We start from the raw sequence: 22,151 nt of genomic DNA, 5'->3' as shown, positions 1-22,151 counted from the left end.
TTCATTCCCAACGTGGCACAATTATTGCATTTCAGACACTGCATCAATGTGTTGTGGGTTAAAGAGACCTACTGTTGCCAAGGCTTTTTCACAGTATTGCTGGTAAACACAAGGTCACTGTGAATGAGATGATCACATACATACAGTACACACATACAACCTGGTTGCTAATTCCTTAAAAGGTAATCATTACTTTCCTAGATGGAATATTGGTGCACTGATATTGCCGTCAGTTGACCCATCGCGGAACGTGACTTGAATGTGAATGCACGTTCTAGTCATTCTGTTTCTATGACTCTCAAACTCCAACCATTACATAGTGTATGGGCCAGAAAAATAACATGTTTTTTTGAAAGCAACTGACAGGATGGCCCTATGGAACTTAGTTCAATGGGAAGAAACCAGGGAGAATAGCCAATAATTATTACAATGAAGACAACAACCCAGATTAATTACTTTAGGCTATTCATCATGAGTGCATCTCAAACGGCACCTTATTCCCTATATAGTGCACTACTTTTGACCAGGGTCCATATACATGGCACCCTATTCCATACACAGTGCACTTTGGGTGACTCACAGCTCACATTTTGACCCTAGAGAACAAACCATAGTATAAACTGAAGATGGAACACTTGTACATGTTCAAATAAACCAAAATGATTCAAAAGTACACTTAATTGTTTGATTTTCTATATATAAACTATTGCCAAACTCACAGGCTATTGTTCTCGTAATTAAAATCTTGTCTATTCAAGATGTAGTTACTGTATGACCATCCACTAACGAGTTAGTAACATTTGACTGGAATGTGGTCTACCTGTGATTAAATGTACTGTATTCATGCCCAGCTATTCAACTGCATGTTGCTATGGCCCTTTTTGGATGCTTTAAAAGGTATCCCTTCATCCTTCCTTTAAGGACTGTGTGGTTTTATGGGTTAAGAAATTATAACGTGTGCCTCATTTGGTAGAGCATGGCGCTTGCGATGCCAGGGTTGTGGGTTTGATTCCCATGGGGGACAGGTACGAAAAAGTATGAAAAAAATGTATGCACTCACTACTGTAAATCGCTCTGGATAAGAGCGTCTGCTAAATGACAGAAATGTAAAAACCTTAAAATGTGTAAATGCCCCATCCAGGCAAGACTCGAGCTGAAATTTGAGGTAAACAATTACATTTCCATACAGACTCTTTATGATGTTACTGAGAGAGCAAGGTCTCCACTACATAACCCGATCAGCTTCAGTCATGTCAGATCAGTGACCACGCCGTGGAAGGAAGGAATCATTAAACAAATCTATTCTAACAGGGCCTTCGCGTTCAGGACGGTAGCCAGCTCTTCACTCGTTTCATAGTTGACTTATAGGTGGTAGAAACACTTTTATTCCCTTGTTTAAAGAAGTCAATCGTAATTTTCTTTACATACTCATTGGCAGAAATAAATCAGAACATAAAAGTACTAACACAAACTTAAGAACAATCACTTCTTGTGTTTCTTGAATGCTTGAAAAGTACCTCTTTGGTGTGGATGGGTACCTTAAATCAGGGTTTCTCAAACTCGGTCCCGGGCCCCCCACATTCAGTTTCTTGCCCTCGCACTGCACATCTGATTCAATTACCCAACTCATCATCAAGCTTTGCTTATTTGAATCAGCTGTGTAGTGCTAGGGCAAAAAACAAAACGTGCACCCAGGGGGGCCAGGCCCAAGTTTGGGCAACCCTGCCTTAAATCATGGTACTCTGGTCGATCTACTGGCACACAAAAAAATAAACGTTTGCCTCGGACTCAGTCTCTACACAAAGCCTAAACACCATTTAACAACATGATTTCCCAAGTCCCTTTTTCAATCTGAGTGAGGTGGATTGAACGGCAGACATTTGTTATTGGGGAGTTTAAATGGGTTTACAACACCGTGATAGCTTGAGTCCTCTCTGGTCCGTCTCTGGTCAACATGGGCCATTTTAGTAGATTATTTAGCCCATACACAGTTAAAACACTAGTAAGTTTGCAGATTTCTCCTGGAGTCTGTTCAAAACTGGTCTACAGTCTTTATCGTTCCATCCTCCAGCGTGTGGTGGACTTGTGTGGTCCTGGTTCAAGGTTTATTATGGTTCAAGCTGTATGTGCATGTGTAGGCCACCGAGCTCATTGACAAGTAATGCTGCAATCGATTCACTTCAAAAAAATAATAAACCAAATGAAATAAACATTGGACGATGACAAACAACACTGTACATACAAACACACAACAAAACAAACAAACAGTAAGATACCCCCCCAAAAAGGGTTTTTATAGAGAGTCTGCACAAATGAAAAAGGACAATCATCATTCGTTTAAGTATTTTTTTTTTTTTTATAAGGGCACATGATTATTTTTCCAGGTAGCTAAGAACCTACCCTGGCATTGCCTTTTTTTTCTTAAAGTCGACATCACAATTCAATTTTGTTTTTGTTCAAGTCTAAAGTCTTTAGTGTTTAATGATTTCCCCCATATCACATATACAAGTATTTTTAAGAGGGGTTGGCATTCTCCAGTAGGGGTGGGCCGTCCCGATGCACTAGGGACGGGTGTGACACCGACTCCCTTTTGTATGTTTTGGGAGGGAGCTTGGGGATAGCTTGGGCAGCGGCACTGCTGGTGCTCTGGCGAGGGGGCACAGGGGGGCCAGCTGCACCCCCCAGAGGGAGGAGGGCTGAGTCGCTGCAGCAGTCTGGGCCGCTGGGCCCCAGCGAGGGCAAGGGAGTTGGGGGCGGCGGCGGGGTGAGCGGGCTGAACGGCGAGGATGGGAAGAAGGTCTGGCTCAGCGTGGGTTCGCTGCTGCGGATGCGGCCCAGCGGGGGTGGCTGCAGGTGCAGGGGGCTGTTTGAGCTGGAGAAGACGTCCGGCGTTCTCACGGGCTCCCGCGGCGGCAGGGTGGGTGGGCTGTCAGGTGGCTCCGACACAGAGGTGCGCTCGGTCGAGAGCGAGTAGCGAGGCGAGTAGACCTTGGTGGTGGTGGGCTGCCGTGGGGGGATGGCGGGGGGGCTGTCCAAGTGCTTTGACATCATCTGGAATGTGAGAGACGTGCAGGTGGAAAAGGAGAAAGAAGGAGAAGCACAAACGTTATGAAGACTCGACAAACTCTCAAAAATGTAATCTAAAATCTCAAGAAATGACTAGCAAATAACTGACAGTGGAACTTTGTTGTGTTTCATTGGATATTTAGCATTCCACATCTAAACTCTAGAATCAATCAATCAAGAAACATCCTAATGATTCGACTAACCGGTGCCCTCGCACATCGACTCTGTACCAGTACCCCCTGTATAAAGCCTCACTATTGTTATTTTACTGCTGCGCTTTAATTATTTGTTACTTTTATTATTTTTAAGGTAGTTTTTAAAACTGCATTGTTTATACTTTTATTTAACTAGACAAGTCAGTTAAGAACAAATTCTTATTTGCAATGACGGCCAAACCCGGACGACGCTGGCCAATTGTGTACCGCCCTATAGGACTCCCAATCACGGCCGGATGTGATGCAGTGACGCCTCTTGCACTGACATGCAGTGACGCCTCTTGCACTGACATGCAGTGACGCCTCTTGCACTGACATGCAGTGACGCCTCTTGCACTGACATGCAGTGACGCCTCTTGCACTGACATGCAGTGACGCCTCTTGCACTGACATGCAGTGACGCCTCTTGCACTGACATGCAGTGACGCCTCTTGCACTGACATGCAGTGACGCCTCTTGCACTGACATGCAGTGACGCCTCTTGCACTGACATGCAGTGACGCCTCTTGCACTGAGATGCAGTGACGCCTCTTGCACTGAGATGCAGTGACGCCTCTTGCACTGAGATGCAGTGACGCCTCTTGCACTGAGATGCAGTGACGCCTCTTGCACTGAGATGCAGTGACGCCTCTTGCACTGAGATGCAGTGACGCCTATTGCACTGAGATGCAGTGACGCCTATTGCACTGAGATGCAGTGACGCCTCTTGCACTGAGATGCAGTGACGCCTCTTGCACTGAGATGCAGTGCCTTAGACCACTGCGCCACCCGGGAGTCTCAGAAAACCTTAGGTAGCAAACAGGTAAAAATAGAGTCACCTTCGAAGGGGAAGATTCAGCGGGGGCGGATTCGGGGCGTCTGCGAGGGGGCACAGGCGGGGGGACGGTGGTGTCTTCAGTGTTCCTGTGGAAACTCACCATGGAGGAAACCGAGGAGGACCCTGGAAAAGAAGGAAATCCGGTTAACTAAAATGAAGCCTTACAAGAAGACAGTAATTACACATATTTAAACCCAATTCATCCCACACAGGACTCTACAACTCAGGGATGGCCAACTGAGTGTCTGGGGGTTCTCTCTTTTGCCTGGCACTTGACTGTTTTCTAGGTTATAAATCACACATTCATTTCAAAGAAAGAGACGAACTGAAGACATTCAGGCCCACGAAGAATGGAGTAAATACAAGCAATTGAAATCACAGAAAATGAAAAAAAAAGTAAGAGAATAGAGGATGATGAATGGATGGGTAATATAAACTCTTTCAGGAAGAGTATACAAAGACAACACTAAAGTATTAATGGCAAAGCGAAAACAGGATTGTTTCGAGGCACAGATCTGGGAAAGGGTACCAAAACAATTCTGCAGCATTGAAGGTCCCCAAGAACACAGTGGCCTCATTCTTAAATGGAAGAAGGTTGGAAACGCCAAGACTCTTCCCAGAGCTGGCCACCCGGCCAAACAGAGCAATCGGGGGAGATGGGCCTTGGTCAGGGAGGTGACCAAGAACCCGATGGTCACTGACAGAGCTCTAAAGTTCCTCTGTGGAGATTGGAGAAACTTCCTGAAGAACAACTATCTCTGCAGCACTCCACCAATCAGGCTTTATGGTAGAGTTGCAAGATGGAAGCCACTCAGTAAAAAGGCACATGACAGCCCACTTGGGAGTTTGCCAAAAGGCACCTAAAGACTCTCAGAAAATAAGAAACAAGATTCTCTGGTCTGGTGAAACCAAGATTGAATTCTTTGGCCTGAATGCCAAGTGTCACGTCTGGACGAAACCTGGCATCATCCCAACGGTGAAGCATGGTGGTAGCAGCATCATGCTGTGGGATTTTCTTTCAGTGGCAGTTACTGGAAGACTAGTTAGGATCGAGTAAAATATTAACGGAGATCCTTGACAAAGTCCTGTGCGCTCTAGAGCAGATTATCAGACTGGGGTGAAGGTTCACCTTCAAACAGGAAAACAACCCTAAGCACACAGCCAAGACAACGCAGGAGTGGTTTCAGGACAAGTCTCTGAATGTCCTTGAGTGGCCCAGCCAGATCCCGGACCTGAACCCGATCAAACATCTCTGGACACACCTGAAAACAGCTGTGCAGCGAAACTCCCCATCCAACCTGACAGAGATTGAAAGGATCTGCAGAAAAGAATGGGAGAAACTTCCAAAATACAGGTGTGCCAAGCTTGTAGTGTCATACCCAAGAAGACTTGAGACTGTAATCACTGCCAATCGTTCTTCAACAAAGTACTGAGTAAAGGGTCTGATTACAGCTTACAAGCAAAAATTTAAGCAGGAAGCACCAGTGATTCAGTCAATAAAAAAGTGGTCAGATGAAGCAGATGCTAAGCTACAGAACTGTGTTGCTAGCACAGGCTGGAATATGTTCTGGGATTCCGCCGATGGCATTGAGGAGTACACCACATCAGTCACTGGCTTCATCAATAAGTCCATCGATGACGTTGTCTGTACGTACATACCCCAACCTGCACTGAGCTAAAGGGTAGAGTTGCCTCTTTCAAGGAGCGGGACTCTAACCCGGAAGCTTATAAGAAATCCCACTATGCTCTCCGACGAACCATCAAATAGGCAAAGCGTCAATACAGGACTAAGTTCGAATCGTGCTACAACGGCTCCGACGCACGTCGGATATTGCAGGGCTTGCAAACTATTACAGACTATAAAGGGAAGCACAGCCGAGAGCTGCCCAGAGACACGAGCCTACCAGACGAGCTAAATTACTTCTATGCTCGCTTCGAGGCAAGTAACACTGAAACATGCATGAGAGCATCATTACCAGGACGTGTACTCCGAGCATGCGCTGACCAGTGTCTTCACTGACATTTTCAAGCTCTCCCTGTCTGAGTCTGTAATACCAACATGTTTCAAGCAAACCACCATAGTGTTCTTGGGCACAGGGACTAAGGTAACCTGCCTACATGACTACAGACCCGTAGCACTCAAGTCTGTAGCCATGAAGTGCTTTAAAAGGCTGGTCATGGCTCACATCAACACCATTATACCAGAAACCCTTGACCCACTCCAATTTGCATACCTCCCCAACAGAACCACAGATGATGCAATCGCTATTGCACTTCACAGTGCCCTTTCACACCTGGACAAAAGGAATACCTATGTGAGAATGCTGTTCATTGACTACAGCTCAGCGTGCAACACCATAATGCCCTCAAAGCTCATCACTAAGGTAAGGACTCTGGGACTAAACACTGCAACTGGATCCTGGACTTCCCGACGGGCCGCACCCTGGTGGTAAGGGTAGCTAACAACACATCCAGTTAAGGGTGCGTGCTCAGTCCCCTACTGTACTCCCTGTTCATTCATGACTGCACAGCCAGGCACGACTCCAACACCATCATTAAGTTTGCCGATGACAATAGTGGTAGGGCCTGATCACCGACAACGACGAGACAGCCTATATGGAGGTGGTCAGAGTCCTGACCGTGTGGTGCAAGGACGACAACAACCTCTCCTTCAACGTGATCAAGACAAAGGAGAAGATCGTGGACTACAGGAAAATGAGGACCGAGCACACCCACATTCTCATCGACGGGACGGGGCTGTAGTGGAGCAGGTTGAGGGCTTCAAGTTCCTTGGCGTCCACATCAGCAACAAACTAATATGGTCCAAACACACCAAGACAGTCGTGAAGAGGGCATGACAAAACCTATTCCCCCTCAGGAGACTGAAAAGATTTGCCATGGGTCCTCAGATACTCATAAGGTTCTACACAGCTGCACCATCAAGCGCATCCTGATGGGTTGCGTCACTGCCTGGTATGGCAACTGCTCGGCCTCCGACCGCAAGGCACTACAGAGGATAGTGCATACGGCCCAGTATATCACTGTGGCCAAGCTTCCTGCCAGACTGTTCTCTCTGCTACCGCACGGCAAGTGGTACCGGAGCGTCAAGTCTAGGTGCAATAGGCTTCTAAACAGCTTTTTCCCGCAAGCCATACGACTGAACATCTAATCAATTGGCCACCCAGACTACTTGCATTACCTGCCCCCCCCCCCCCCCTTTTATGCTGTTGCTACTCTCTGTTATTATTTATGCATAGTCACTTTAATAACTATCTACATAACCGCTGCCCCTGAACATTGACTCTGTACTGGCACCCCCTGTATATAGCCTCGCTATTGTTTTTTTAATGCTGTTCTTTAATTATTTGTAACTTTTATATTTGTTATTTTTCTTAAAACTGCATTGTTGGTTAAGGGCTTGTAAGTAAGCACTTTACTGTAAAGGTCTACACCTGTTGTATTCGGCGCATGTGACAAATAACATTTGATTTGATTAGAATACTTACGTGAATGTGATATTTCAGTATTTTATTTGTAACAAATGTACAAAATTAAAAAAAACAACAGTTTTTGCTTTGTCATTATGGGGTATTGTGTGTAGATTGATGAGGGATTTTTAAAATCCATTTTAGAGTAAGGCTCTAACGTAACAGAATGTGGAAAAACTCAAGGGGTCTAAATACTTTCCGAATGCACTGTATACCACAGAGTGATGTTGTACAAGAATGCACAGAGCAAAACCTCACAGTGACAATGGATTAAGGACAGGAGAACAGGAGGGGGGGGGGTGACACTGATCTAAGGTCAGTTCAGCTGACCTTAGAGCTGTTTCTGTGGGCAACGTATACTTGGAAACACACAGACAACAGAGCATTCTTTGCCATGGAGACGGACAGGGGCAACGGTGAGGGGAGATGGGAGCAATGAGGTGGATGTCAGTTGCATGCGGGTAGGGAGAGGCAAGTAGGGCTTGGGAGGGTCAGAATGAGTGAGAGATGGGGGTGGGTTGATGTAGTAGTTTGTATGGGGTGTGGGTGGATGGGTAGTGAGGGGACACTGACAACAGGAAGGCTTTGAGGGTCATACTAACGTGGGCCGTGTGGTAAGGAGACCTGGGCAAAGATGCTGTCGCAGTCTGGATGGAGGGAAAGGCCAGAGTGGAGAAAAGAGAAGAGAGAGAAGGCCCTGAGAGAATGAGAGACTGAGGCGGAAGGAAAATCTCAAACTGTGTTTAAACACTTTCTCTATAAGCTCTAGCTATGCTCCCACCCAACCTATCCTCCCTCCTCCACAATCCCCACCCAACCTGCTCCCTCGTCCAGCTTGAAGAACCACCTACTGGAGTGGAAGGGGCTGGAGGGGCCCTGGGGCGAGTCGAACACGCTGCCGATATCTGTGGAGCTGGAGGCAGCCGAGGCCGGCGGCGGCGTGAGGGGCGTGCGCGGCGAGTTGGGTGCAGAGGCGGCGCTCTCCATCTCGCTATCAGGGATGCGGCTGTAGCTGATCTTGCGCGGCTCATTCTGCAGTGGCGTCGGATGTCGCATGGTGCCCGGGCGCACCGAGGACGGGCGCACGCCGGGGGACTTGAGCGGGCAGTTGTACTTCTTGGGCTGGAAGGAGACAGGGAGAAGGGGTGTTGATGGAGAGGTCAGGGCAACACTTCTACAATGTCAGGGCTACTCAACTGCAGACTCTCAGCCCTCAAGTACTGCTGGTTCTGGTAATTAATGTCAGAGATTGGGGGACTATCTGGTTAGTGTGTTACCTGCAGGTAACTGCCAAAATAAACCAACACCAACAGAAAGTGTATTAATAGGGCGTTGGGCCACCACAAGCCGTCAGAACAGCTTCAATATGTCTTGGCATAGATTCTACAAGTTTTTACAACTTTATTTGGAGGGATGTGACTCCATCCTTCCATGAGAAATGACATAATTTGGTGTTTTGTTGATGGAAAACGCCGTCTCAGGTGCCGATCCAGAATCTACCATAATTGTTCAATTGGGTGAGATCTGGTGACTGACACACACACCCTTTAAACCCTCTATGCACCATTTATATCCTTCTTTCAAAGTCACCTCTCTCTTCTTCTAGCCATGGTAGCCAAACTAATGGGAAACTGAGCATTTTTATACACGACCCTAAACATGATGGTATGTTAATTGCTTAATAAGCTCAGGAACACCTGTGGGGAAGCAACTGCTTTCAATATACTTTATATCCCTCATTTACTCAAGTGGGTCCTTTATTTTGGCAGCTACCTGTAATTGTTAGAGGTATAAATTCTGCTGACAAATGTTCAGTCTTTTTTCTACCTTAATAGCAGGGGCGTTGCGTCCATAGAGGGCACTCGGACGCCGCCCCACCTGGCAGCAATGAGATAAAAATGGATTTACAAAAATTTATATAATGATCAAATATTGTAATAATATCAAGTTTGTGTATATAAATAACTGCATTTAGATTACAAATTGAGTTTTCAAAAATAAAATGTGCTGCTGTAATTGGCAGCGTAGTTCCAGCATTCCAGAGAGCTTCTCAAGCCACCTCATTCAATGCAATTTAAAGTTATCCCTATACCCCTTGCGGTTATCATAGGATTTTAGCCACTCTTATTGAACCTATCCAAAGAGCCCCTGGTTTGCAATTATAACTCTGTACACCAGATGGCGATGATCTACAAAACACTTCACTGTTGTCAAAGTATGAAGTGAGCGCAGACACAGAAGACGACACTGTCAAACAGCTATTTCAGCAAAGCTCAAACAAGACATGACGTTAGCTATAACTAAACTACCACAAGTTTTCGTCTGTTATTGTATTCCCACATGCGTGTACGTCTAGCAAATAAGTTGAAGTTGAACATTTGCAGTAGCCTACTTATTCCGTTTGGAAATGTGGACTTATTTGTCAGCTACCTATTGCCAGTTTGCAACAGCCCCACTTGTTGGAAATTTCACGAGACGCCACTGCTTAAGAGCATACAGGGAGCCACACATGCTTAAGAGTGGCTCAGTGTGGTCCCGTGGCTCAGATGGTAGAGTATGACATTTGCAATGCCAGGGTTGTGGGTTCGTTTCCCACGGGGGGCCAGTACGAAAAAGCTAAATGACTCAAATGTAAAACAATGAATAGTGGACAAAAATGATTTTTCATCTTAACTCATGAAGTTTCAATGTCATTCTAACAAAGGTTTGAAATACAATAACTGATCAAACGGCATAGGGAGTCCGAGAGAGGAGAGGGACAAGACCCTTACAAATCGAGGCAACGACCGGGCATTCCGAGGCTCAATCTCCAGCGACTTGTTGAACAGATAGTCAGCAAACTCCTTCTCTGCCTTGTCCTCCATTGGATTGAGGTTTTCAAAGAACTTCTGTTTAACACAAATGAGAGAAACAGAGAGTCGTCAGAAAGACAGATCCTTTGAGAAGTATACATTGTTGTCCTAATGACTATAGACAAGGGTGTGGGTGATTGGGGACAATTGGATAAATAACCAACTAGTAGTACATGTTGGGAGCTGAGTGGCAGTAACTCTCTACTAAAGCAGTGAATTCTAACTTCCACATTTCGAATTTTCATCCATTGATGTCAATGAGATTAAAGTTTAAGCTAGGAATCAGCACTAAATGTATATCTAATCAAAAACTAAGAGGTTGCTATGACTTGGAAAACAACTGTACATGGGAACTGTAGAGATGAAATCGTGAAAGGAAAAACAGGCCAAATGAAGTGATATATTACTTATATTACTCCCTTGTTTAATCATATTTATACCCATTCATATTCCACGTAACTAAATGGTATTTGTGAAACGTGTATGGGTTGGACCATGCTGCAAAGCCGGAAAGTATGCCAATTTCTCAAAAAATGTTGACTATGCAGGCTGGCCAATAGAGTGGTGACCAACTTCAATGGAACGTGCGACATCACTGTGTTTGCTCCTCACCCGGATATCGCTCTCCACCCGTAAGCAGTAGGGCTGGTTCTGGTACTGCTGGATCTCCCCGGTGATCTCCGCCACTTTCCGTCGCTTGCTGAAGTTGATCAGCTCCTTGCCATGCCTCTTCAGGAAGTCAGGGTTGCCTTCCTCCGTCTTCAGGATGTTTGTCAAGTAGATCCCTGAGGAGAGAGTTAGAGAGAGAGAAAAGACATGAGAGTGGAGCAATGATGTCGATGGACTGGAACCGGTTCGTGGAATGTTGCCGGCCGGTCCCCGAGATGGTTAACCAACACTAGTTCTAATGTAAGCGGTCCTCCAAGGAGGAAAAATCCTAGCTTAGGATAGCATAGGACAGGATCAACTTTAATGTTCCCGAGGGGGAAATTGTACTGCTGTATACAAAATAAAAATGCTACATTACTTGTGAGCCCCTGACACAAAAAGGACCATAGCTTCCTCATCCCTTGTACCAAAAAGGTTGAGAAACACTGCTCTAGAGCATACCAAAGAAGGGGACACAGGGGGGGTTGATGGAGCGCAGTTTTGCCAGGTACTTCTTGTAGTGGTCCTCGCTCAGTTCATGGGCCTCCTCCAGAATCTTCCTCTGTCGGCTTGGAATTTGCTGGAGAGGGGCCGAAAGTTCAGTCAAAACAATTGTATATACAGTGCCTTGCGAAAGTATTCGGCCCCCTTGAACTTTGCGACCTTTTGCCACATTTCAGTCTTCAAACATAAAGATATAAAACTGTATTTTTTTGTGAAGAATCAACAACAAGTGGGACACAATCATGAAGTGGAACGACATTTATTGGATATTTCAAACTTTTTTAACAAATCAAAAACTGAAAAATTGGGCGTGCAAAATTATTCAGCCCCCTTAAGTTAATACTTCGTAGCGCCACCTTTTGCTGCGATTACAGCTGTAAGTCGCTTGGGGTATGTCTATCAGTTTTGCACATCGAGAGACTGAACATTTTTCCCATTCCTCCTTGCAAAACAGCTCGAGCTCAGTGAGGTTGGATGGAGAGCATTTGTGAAGAGCAGTTTTCAGTTCTTTCCACAGATTCTCGATTGGATTCAGGTCTGGACTTTGACTTGGCCATTCTAACACCTGGATATGTTTATTTTTGAACCATTCCATTGTAGATTTTGCTTTATGTTTTGGATCATTGTCTTGTTGGAAGACAAATCTCCGTCCCAGTCTCAGGTCTTTTGCAGACTGCATCAGGTTTTCTTCCAGAATGGTCCTGTATTTGGCTCCATCCATCTTCCCATCAATTTTAACCATATTCCCTGTCCCTGCTGAAGAAAAGCAGGCCCAAACCATGATGCTGCCACCACCATGTTTGACAGTGGGGATGGTGTGTTCAGGGTGATGAGCTGTGTTGCTTTTACGCCAAACATAACATTTTGCATTGTTGCCAAAAAGTTCAATTTTGGTTTCATCTGACCAGAGCACCTTCTTCCACATGTTTGGTGTGTCTCCCAGGTGGCTTGTGGCAAACTTTAAACAACACTTTTTATGGATATCTTTAAGAAATGGCTTTCTTCTTGCCACTCTTCCATAAAGGCCAGATTTGTGCAATATACGACTGATTGTTGTCCTATGGACAGAGTCTCCCACCTCAGCTGTAGATCTCTGCAGTTCATCCAGAGTGATCATGGGCCTCTTGGCTGCATCTCTGATCAGTCTTCTCCTTGTTTGAGCTGAAAGTTTAGAGGGACGGCCAGGTCTTGGTAGATTTGCAGTGGTCTGATACTCCTTCCATTTCAATATTATCGCTTGCACAGTGCTCCTTGGGATGTTTAAAGCTTGGGAAATCTTTTTGTATCCAAATCCGGCTTTAAAATTCTTCACAACAGTATCTCGGACCTGCCTGGTGTGTTCCTTGTTCTTCATGATGCTCTCTGCGCTTTTGACGGACCTCTGAGACTATCACAGTGCAGGTGCATTTATACGGAGACTTGATTACACACAGGTGGATTGTATTTATCATCATTAGTCATTTAGGTCAACATTGGATCATTCAGAGATCCCCACTGAACTTCTGGAGAGAGTTTGCTGCACTGCACCCACTTGTTGTTGATTCTTCACAAAAAAAATACAGTTTTATATCTTTATGTTTGAAGACTGAAATGTGGCAAAAGGTCGCAAAGTTCAAGGGGGCCGAATACTTTCGCAAGGCACTGTATTTCGCCCTACAGATGTGTCTCTATGGTACACAGAGGCACATTGGGCCATGCTCTCTATTGATACGTCAACGTAGAGACTTACGAATTACAATACTCATCAACACTAGGCACTTAATTTGGTACTGCAATTTTCATTGGATTCATGCAATGCCAGAAAGTACCAAGACAGTTATCACACCATTTCCTAACAACAACTTTAAAGAATCTTGCAGAAAGAACCCCTCCAGGCCTTCATCACCTCGAAGGTGTGGTCTAGCCGGTAGACGGGCGAGGAGTTCATGGCGCTGACCACCTCCAGCACGCCGTTGAAGTTGTTGAGCTCCTGGAACACCTGCAGGATCTCAATGATACGCGCCACCACCGCTGCCCGCTCTTCCAGGTTCTCCGTCTCTACGATACACCTGTGGAGAACGTAGTACATTGAGAAAAAAAATGCTATTTAAACCCGAGGGCCAGGGCCGTGTTCATTAGGGACTAAACGGACAACTGACAAACAGCGAGGGACTACCTTTTTGTTTTGAATTGCAAAAATGTTTTTTTTTGCTGCAAGCCCTAATAAACATGACTCAGGTCTGCATAGTTCGGTCATTTCATTTTCACAGCTGGTGGATGACAAAGTGTAAGGTAAATGGGGGAAAGAAAATACATATTGGTACATTGTAATGCTCCCAAACGTATTAATTAGTAACAACATATTGACCTGTTAATCCTCATTTGGTAACATGGTGAGCTATTAAGTCAGTGTAAGGACACATTTCACTCAACCAATTCAGTGGCCCCTGAAAACTAAACCAGGAAGTCTCTGGAGATATCAAGCCTGGTGTGCTATCACACATGAAATCAGACAGGGATTAGCAGCTCATACACAAAAAAACAGTCCCAAATTGTTTCTTTCCTTTTCAACTTGAGAATCAACATGGGGAGGATAGGAGTAATCTCAGCCTTATTTAGGGTTAAATTCTGCCACCTACATAAAGCATTTGTAACACCTGTATGCAGTGCACTAAAGGACATGACATAACTATACTGAACAAAAACTCAACATGCAACAATTAACGATTTTACTGAGTTACAGTTCATATAAGGAAATCAGTCAATTGAAACAATTTCATTAGGCAATAATCTATGGATATCACATGGCTGGGCAGGGACGCAGCCATGGGTGGGCCTATGCCCTCCCAGGCCCATCCATGGCAGCCAATCATAATTCGTTGGACACGGCTTATGGTAGAGAAATGAACATTCAATTCTCTGGCAACAGCTCTGGTGGACATTCCTGCAGTCAACATGCCAATTGCATGCTCCCTCAAAACTCGAGATATCTGTGGCATTGTGTTGTGTGACAAAACTGCACATTTTAGAGTGGCCTTTAATTGTCCACAGCAGAAGGTGAACCTGTGTAATGATCATGTTGTTTAATCAGCTTCTTGATATGCCACACTTGTCAGGTGGATGGATTATCTAGGCAACGGAGAAATGCTCACTAACAGGGATGTAAACTCATTTGTGCACAACATTTGAGAGAAATAAGCTTTTTGTGCTCACGGAAAATTTCTGGGATATTTTATTTCTGCTCACGAAACATGGGACCAACACTTTACATGTTGTGTTTATAGTTTTGTTCAGTATACATCGAGCTACATAACATACTTTATCATGCCATAAATTCATTATAGAAAATGCTTTGTCAACACTGCAAGTGTAAGGAATATCATGGTCTCGTTTCACGAGGACCGCTTCTTTGTGATGCCAAAAAACAAAATGGGTGCTCTTACTTTTCGAACCACAACGTGAGGTTGGTGGTGTGGCGGATCATGCGCAGAAGGTTGGGCGAGTTCAGCTCCTTGTCCTCCTTCGTCCACACGCTGCCCACCAGCTCTGACGGCTGCACCGCCCTGTAGATATAGGTCAGAGAGAGGACAATAATGCAGAGGTCAGTCGCTTTGACGCTTCAAGTAGTTGCTCCAAACCAAAGTTCTAGGAGGAGATTACCATATACCCAAACTATTATATGCCATTATTCAAAGAGACTTACAAAAAATGTATGCAGTCACTATAGTGCATGTTTATGTGATCCCAGCAGGAATTGAAGCCACAACTTTAGTTTTGCTAGCACCATGTGTTCACCATATGAGCCACAGAGGACCACCATTATTAGTTATATAACAACAACAACAAAAAAATCAGACCTTGTGTCAGTGGTTAGGTGCAAACTTCTACCGACTCCAATCTTGGCAGCTAAGGGAGTTTTCTGCACCAGCATTGTGGTAAGATTTTCAGACAATACCAGCGACCATTGTTGGGCCACAAGGCCGGTGCAATGTGATCTCGTCGTAGGAAATGGAGCACGGTGATTTTAAAAATGTTTTTATTTTAACTTTATTTTAACAGGTAGCCAAGGGTCTCATTTCTATGTGAGCCCTGTGTACACAATACACATCAATATACAAAATACACATTTAAAACTAAACATGCATAAATACGTGTTAATATTAAAAAGAATACGCAAAAAGTAAATACAGAATCCTAAACAGTTACAGTTCTCAGCAACTAGGTTTTCAATCAACGCCCTAAACTGCAACAGAACAACCCATTTTAATGAGAGCTGTAAATTGTTCCAGCAGTGGGGCGCATTAAAACTAAAAAGCGGATTTACCTAATTCAGTGGAGACCCGAGGAACAGCAAGAGTAAACCAACCCTGTGAATGCGTTTTGTAACTCATGTTTTTATACTTCAACAACAAAGTCAGCTGAGTCAGAAGCTTGTATAGTAAACAAATCGGGAGTAATGAAGTGACCTACGGGACATTAATGAGGATCGGCTCAATTCATGGACATATCAATTGATATTATTACAGTATATACATTGAGTTACCATAGATGCTGATCTTGGGTCAGTTCTGAATTTCCCCCACTAATGGTTACGGGTTAGAATTGGGAGAGAGGAAGCTGATCATAGATCTGTACCAAGGGGAAACTTCACCCCGGAGCGTGGGAAAGAGGTGAGGGGTGACGGCCCACCATAGCTGTTCCCACAGGCCCAGCGACATCAGTGGGGGAAGTGTCCCCCCTCTCTGGTGCTGCACGTTTGTGTATGTGTACAGTTGAAGTCGGTGGTTTACATACACCTTAGCCAAATACATTTCAACTCAGTTTTTCACAATTCCTGACATTTAATACTAGTAAAAATTCCCTGTCTTAGGTCAGTTATTTTAAGAATGTGAAATGTCAGAATAATATACACTGCTCAAAAAAAATAAAGGGAACACTAAAATAATACATCCTAGATCTGAATGAATGAAATATTCGTATTAAATATTTATTTCTTTACATAGTTGAATGTGCTGACAACAAAATCACACAAAAATGATCAATGGAAATCTAATTTATCAACCCATGGAGGTCTGGATTTGCAGTCACACTCAAAATTAAAGTGGAAAACCACACTACAGGCTGATCCAACTTTGATGTAATGTCCTTAAAACAAGTCAAAATGAGGCTCAGTAGTGAGTGTGGCCTCCACGTGCCTGTATGACCTCCCTACAATGCCTGGGCATGCTCCTGATGAAGTGGCAGATGGTCTCCTGAGGGATCTTCGGCCAGACCTGACCTAAAGCATCCGCCAACTCCTGGACAGTCTGTGGTGCAACGTGGCATTGGTGGATGGAGCGAGACATGATGTCCCAGATGTGCTCAATTAGATTCAGGTCTGGGGAACGGGCGGGCCAGTCCATAGCATCAATGCCTTCCTCTTGCAGGAACTGCTGACACACTCCAGCCACATGAGGTCTAGCATTGTCTTGCATTAGGAGGAACCCAGGGCCAACCGCACCAGCATATGGTCTCACAAGGGATCTGAGGATCTCATCTCGGTACCTAATGGCAGTCAGGCTACCTCTGGCGAGTACATGGAGGGCTGTGCGGCCCCCCAAAGAAATGCCACCCCACACCATGACTGACCCACCGCCAAACCGGTCATGCTGGAGGATGTTGCAGGCAGCAGAACGTTCTCCATGGCTTCTCCAGACTCTGTCACGTGCTCAGTGTGAACCTGCTTTCATCTGTGAAGAGCACAGGGCACCAGTGGCGAATTTGCCAATCTTGGTGTTCTCTGGCAAATGCCAAACGTCCTGCACGGTGTTGGGCTGTAAGCACAACCCCCACCTGTGGATGTCGGGCCCTCATACCACCCTCATGGAGTCTGTTTCTGACCGTTTGAGCAGACACATTCACATTTGTGGCCTGCTGGAGGTCATTCTGCAGGGCTCTGGCAGTGCGCCTCCTTGCACAAAGGCGGAGGTAGCGGTCCTGCTGCTGGGTTGTTGCCCTCCTACGGCCTCCTCCACGTCTCCTGATGTACTGGCCTGTCTCCTGGTAGCGCCTCCATGCTCTGGACACTACGCCGACAGACACAGCAAACCTTCTTGCCACAGCTCGCATTGATGTGCCATCCTGGATGAGCTGCACTACCTGAGCCACTTGTGTGGGTTGTAGACTCCGTCTCATGCTACCACTAGAGTGAAAGCACCGCCAGCATTCAAAAGTGACCAAAACATCAGCCAGGAAGCATAGGAACTGAGAAGTGGTCTGTGGTACCACCTGCAGAACCACTCCTTTATTGGGGGTGTCTTGCTAATTGCCTATAAATTCCAACTGTTGTCTATGCAATTTTCACAACAGCATTTGAAATTTATTGTCAATCAGTGTTGCTTGCTAAGTGGACAGTTTGATTTCACAGAAGTGTGATTGACTTGGAGTAACATTGTGTTGTTTAAGTGTTCCCTTTATTTTTTTGAGCAGTGTAGTAGAGAGAATTATTTATTTAAGCTTTTATTTCTTTCATCAAATTCCCAGTGGGTCAACAGTTTACAATTAGTATTTGGTGGCATTGCCTTCACAATGATTAACTTGGGTCAAATGTTTTGGGTAGTCTTTCACAAGCTTCCCACAATAAATTGGGTGAATTGTGGCCCATTCCTCCTGACAGAGCTGGTGTAACTGAGTCAGGTTTGTAGGCCTCCTTGCTCGCACACGCTTTTTCAGCTCTGCCCACAAATGTTTTTTAGGATTGAGGTCAGGGCTTTGTGATGCCTCTCCAATACCTTGACTTTGATGTCCTTAAGCCATTTGCCACAACTTTAACTTCCTGACTGTGGTCTTGAAATGTTGCTTCAACATATCCACATAATTTTCCTACCTCATGATGCCATCTATTTTGTGAAGTGCACCAGTCCCTCCTGCAGCAAAGCACTCCCCATGTTGCCACCTCGTGCTTCACGGTTGGGGTGGTATTCTTTGACATGCAAGCCTCCCCCTTTTCCCTCCAAACATAACAATGGTCATTATGGCCAAACAGTTCTATTTTTGTTTCATCAGACCAAAGAACATTTCTCCAAAAAGTACCATCTTTGTGCAGTTGCAAACCGTAGTCTGGCTTTTTTATGGTGGTTTTGGAACAGTGGCTTCTTCCTTGCTGAGCGGACTTTTCAGGTTGTATCGATATAGGACTCGTTTTACTGTGGATATAGATACTTTTGTACCTGCTTCCTCCAGCATCTTCACAAGGTCCTTTGCTGTTGTTGTGGGATTGATTTGCACTTTTCGCACCAAAGTACGTTCATCTCTAGGAGACAGAATGCGTCTCATCCCTGAGCGGTATGACGGCTACGTGGTCCCATGGTATTAATACTTGCAAACTACTGTTTGTAGAGATGAACGTGGTACCTTCAGGCGTTTGGAAATTGCTCCCAAGGATGAACCAGACTTTTTTTCCCTCAGAGGTCTTGGCTGATTTCTTTTGATTTTCCCATGATGTCAAGCAAAGAGGCACCGAGTTTGAAGGTAGGACTTGAAATATATCCACAAGTACACCTCCAATTGACTCAAATTATGTCAATTAGCCTATCAGAAGCTTCTAAACCATGACATCATTTTCTGGAATTTTCCAAGCTGTTTAAAGGCACAGTCAACATAGTGTATGTAAACTTCTGACCCACTGGAATACTGATACAGTGAATTGTAAGTGAAATAATCTGTCTGTAAAAATTACTTGTGTCATGCACAAAGTAGGTGTCCTAACCTACTTGCCAAAACTATAGTTTGTTAACAAGAAATTTGTGGAGTGGTTGAAAAACAAGTTAATGACTCCAACCTAACTGTATGTAAACTTCCAACTTCAACTAACTGTATGCATGCATGCATGTATGTATGTATGTATGTAAGTATACTACCGTTCAAAAGTTTGGGGTCACTTAGAAATCTCCTTGTTTTTGAATGAAAACGTATTTTTTTTGTCCATTAAAATAACATCAAATTGATCAGAAATACAGTGAAGACATTGTTAATGTTGTAACTGACTATTGTAGCTGGAAACAGCTCATTTTATTTTATGGAATATCTACGTAGACGTACAGAGGCCCATTATCAGTAACCATCACTACTGTGTTCCAATGGCAGGTTGTGTTAGCTAATCCAAGTTTATCATTTTAAAAGGCTCATTAGAAAACACTTTTGCAATTATGTTAGCACAGCTGAAAACTGTTGTTCTGATTAAAGAAGCAATAAAACTGGCCTTCTTTAGACTATTTGAGTATCTGGAGCATCAGCATTTATGGGTTCGATTACAGGCTCAAAATGGGTAGAAACAAAGCCCTTTCTTCTGAAACTTGTCAGTCTATTATTGTTCTGAGAAATCAAGGCTAATCCACGCGAGAAATTTCCAAGAAACCGAAGATCTCATACAACGCTGTGTACTACTCCCTTCACAGAACAGCGCAGACTGTCTCTAACCACAATAGAAAGAGGAGTGGGAGGCCCCGGTGCACAACTGAGCAAAAGGACAAGTACATTAGTGTCTAGTTTGAGAAACAGACGCCTCACAAGTCCTCAACTGGCAGCTTCATTAAATAGTACCTGCAAAACACCTGTCTCAACATCAATAGTGAAGAGGAAACTCCAGAATTCTGGCCTTTCTATTTTTGATATTGCTACTATTCAAATATGCAAGTAACAATTTCACTGTACCATTTACACCTTCTGTATCCTGTGCATGTGACAAAAACATAGATTTTATTTGAAATAGTGTGTTTTTACCAGAGACGGTAATGTGAAGAACATGACCTGCACCAAAGTCAAATTAGGATATAGGACAAGGACTAGATAGTGTATTTTTAGCTGGAGCTTTTCCTTATTGTAGGCTACTACTTTTAGCACTCTTTGTCTTGAAATCCTCAGTTGTTTACTACAATACTCACTCTGTTTAACACATGGCCTCACATTTAATCCTTCAAGAGATGGGTTGGGTTAAGGCTTAAGAGGGTGTGAACAATGCTAAATGGGTGTAGACAAAGAAGAGCTCTCCAAGTAGGTGTCCAAAAACATTCAAGGGCCATTTTCTCAAAAGTGGTGTTACAAGTTCATCAACTTTCAAAGCAGAGAGTATGATAAACCATTTTCTATCTTTGAGTCTATACTTTTATCCAATGTAAAAGACACCATTTCAAATTTTGCTACATCGCACCGAATCCAGGTGGTGAGTCACATTTTTGCTCTAGTCCACCACTTACACAGCTGATCCAAGGAATCATCAAGCCAGTGATAAATTGAGGTGCTTTAGTACTGGACTGGAACAAAAAGGACTGGAGTTAAAAATAAAAAAACTGCCATGGACAGCAATACGGTACTGTAGGCCTACCTGTAGAAGTCGGACTCGAGCAGTGTGAGCTGCCGGGCGATCTCAATGGGGTGGAGGGTCATGAGGTCAAACTGGTCTGTCTGGCCCGACTTGCTGAGGTGCCACTCGATGGGCGGTGGCGAGCTCTCGAAGGTAATGTTGTGGCTGGGCCCATTGGCCTGTGCTTGCTTCTTCCTCTGGATGATCTTGGTAATGGACTCCACCCACTTCTTCATGGCCTTGCCTGGGAGGGGTCACAGAGAGGGAGATTGTCACTCAGAGAAGAGAAGTAGAGGAGAGATACGAGAGAGGAAGAGACGAGAGGAAAATAAGAAAAAAAGAGGATATGCAACAAAAGAAGAGAAAGTCCTTGCCCCAATTTATCCACACATACCTCGCACCAATGCAATGAACTCCTCCAGACACTTGAGTAACTGACAGTCCCGCTCAAAGTCATAGAAGTGGTGCTCCACCCAGTGGCGACATACATTCAATACCCTGCAGGAAGAGCGAGTAGGTCAAAACCAGTTAAGATACCAGTTACAGACCAGCAAGAGAGCGCTAACTACAAATCCTGACCTAAAAAACAAATAAATCTGCCCGCTTGTCATTATGCGGTATCATGTGTAAATTGATGAGGATTTTTACATAAAAAAACATATATATATTTTAGAATAAGGCTGTAACGTAACAAAAAGTGGAAAAGGGGAAGGGATCTGAATACTTCCCGAAAGCACAGTATATGGAGCATAACAAAAAAAAAGTAAAGCGTGCATTAAAAAAGTTTGAAACCTTTCTCTGCTAATCAGGACAGACTACCTTCCAAGTGTATCACAAGAAAACCAGGATGTACTGTTGACCCCTAGGTCATGTTCATTAGGCACCAAAATGAAAGAAAACAGACAGGGGCTACCTCGACTTGTCCAAGAATAACTTTTTGTTGTTGTTGAATGTTTTCTGTTATAATCCCTAATGAACACAACCTCTGGAATTAGGTGTGGTAAATGGGGAGGGGTGCAGAGGTACCTGAGTTGGACTGGCTGGACAAACTCCTTGCGAAATCGTTTGAGTTCGGCGCTGAGAGGTTGGTCTCCATTCTCTATTGCCATCTGGTCCGCCTCTGTGGGCTTTGGCTCGGGAATTTCAAACCTGGAAGGTTCCAGAAAACAAAATCACAACTGAGAAGACACAGCAGTGTGGAATCTCGGATACACCTTTAACCAGACAGTAGAGGTTCCAGAC

General features: G+C 44.5%; 1 protein-coding gene across 7 annotated transcripts in view; it reads right to left on the bottom strand.

Moving 5' to 3' along the window:
- Positions 1-1,362: 1,362 nt before the first annotated feature.
- LOC110486079 (son of sevenless homolog 1) overlaps positions 1,363-22,151 on the bottom strand; it is an 82,010-nt gene continuing 61,221 nt past the window's right edge. For 2 of the 7 annotated variants that reach the window (XM_036940731.2, XM_090196152.1), the window contains 13 exons: positions 21,936-22,058; positions 21,304-21,407; positions 20,931-21,153; positions 15,013-15,132; positions 13,476-13,638; positions 11,549-11,666; positions 11,051-11,223; positions 10,358-10,474; positions 9,414-9,464; positions 8,438-8,708; positions 8,189-8,233; positions 4,100-4,221; positions 1,363-3,051 (listed from right to left, as the gene is read on the bottom strand). In XM_036940731.2, the coding sequence (XP_036796626.1) occupies positions 2,515-3,051; positions 4,100-4,221; positions 8,189-8,233; positions 8,438-8,708; positions 9,414-9,464; positions 10,358-10,474; positions 11,051-11,223; positions 11,549-11,666; positions 13,476-13,638; positions 15,013-15,132; positions 20,931-21,153; positions 21,304-21,407; positions 21,936-22,058 (2,167 nt within the window). In that variant the 3' untranslated portion in view covers positions 1,363-2,514. The remainder of the gene's footprint in view (positions 3,052-4,099; positions 4,222-8,188; positions 8,234-8,437; positions 8,709-9,413; positions 9,465-10,357; positions 10,475-11,050; positions 11,224-11,548; positions 11,667-13,475; positions 13,639-15,012; positions 15,133-20,930; positions 21,154-21,303; positions 21,408-21,935; positions 22,059-22,151) is intronic. The other 5 variants (XM_036940732.2, XM_090196153.1, XM_036940734.2 and 2 more) reach the window with 3 other exon arrangements.

Source organism: Oncorhynchus mykiss, chromosome 13 (assembly GCF_057628025.1).
Source record: "Oncorhynchus mykiss isolate SJ-2025 chromosome 13, ASM5762802v1, whole genome shotgun sequence".
NCBI classification, from domain to species: domain Eukaryota; kingdom Metazoa; phylum Chordata; class Actinopteri; order Salmoniformes; family Salmonidae; genus Oncorhynchus; species Oncorhynchus mykiss.
Note: the sequence above shows the minus strand (reverse complement) of the source record. Positions and strands in the feature narration are given on the sequence as shown.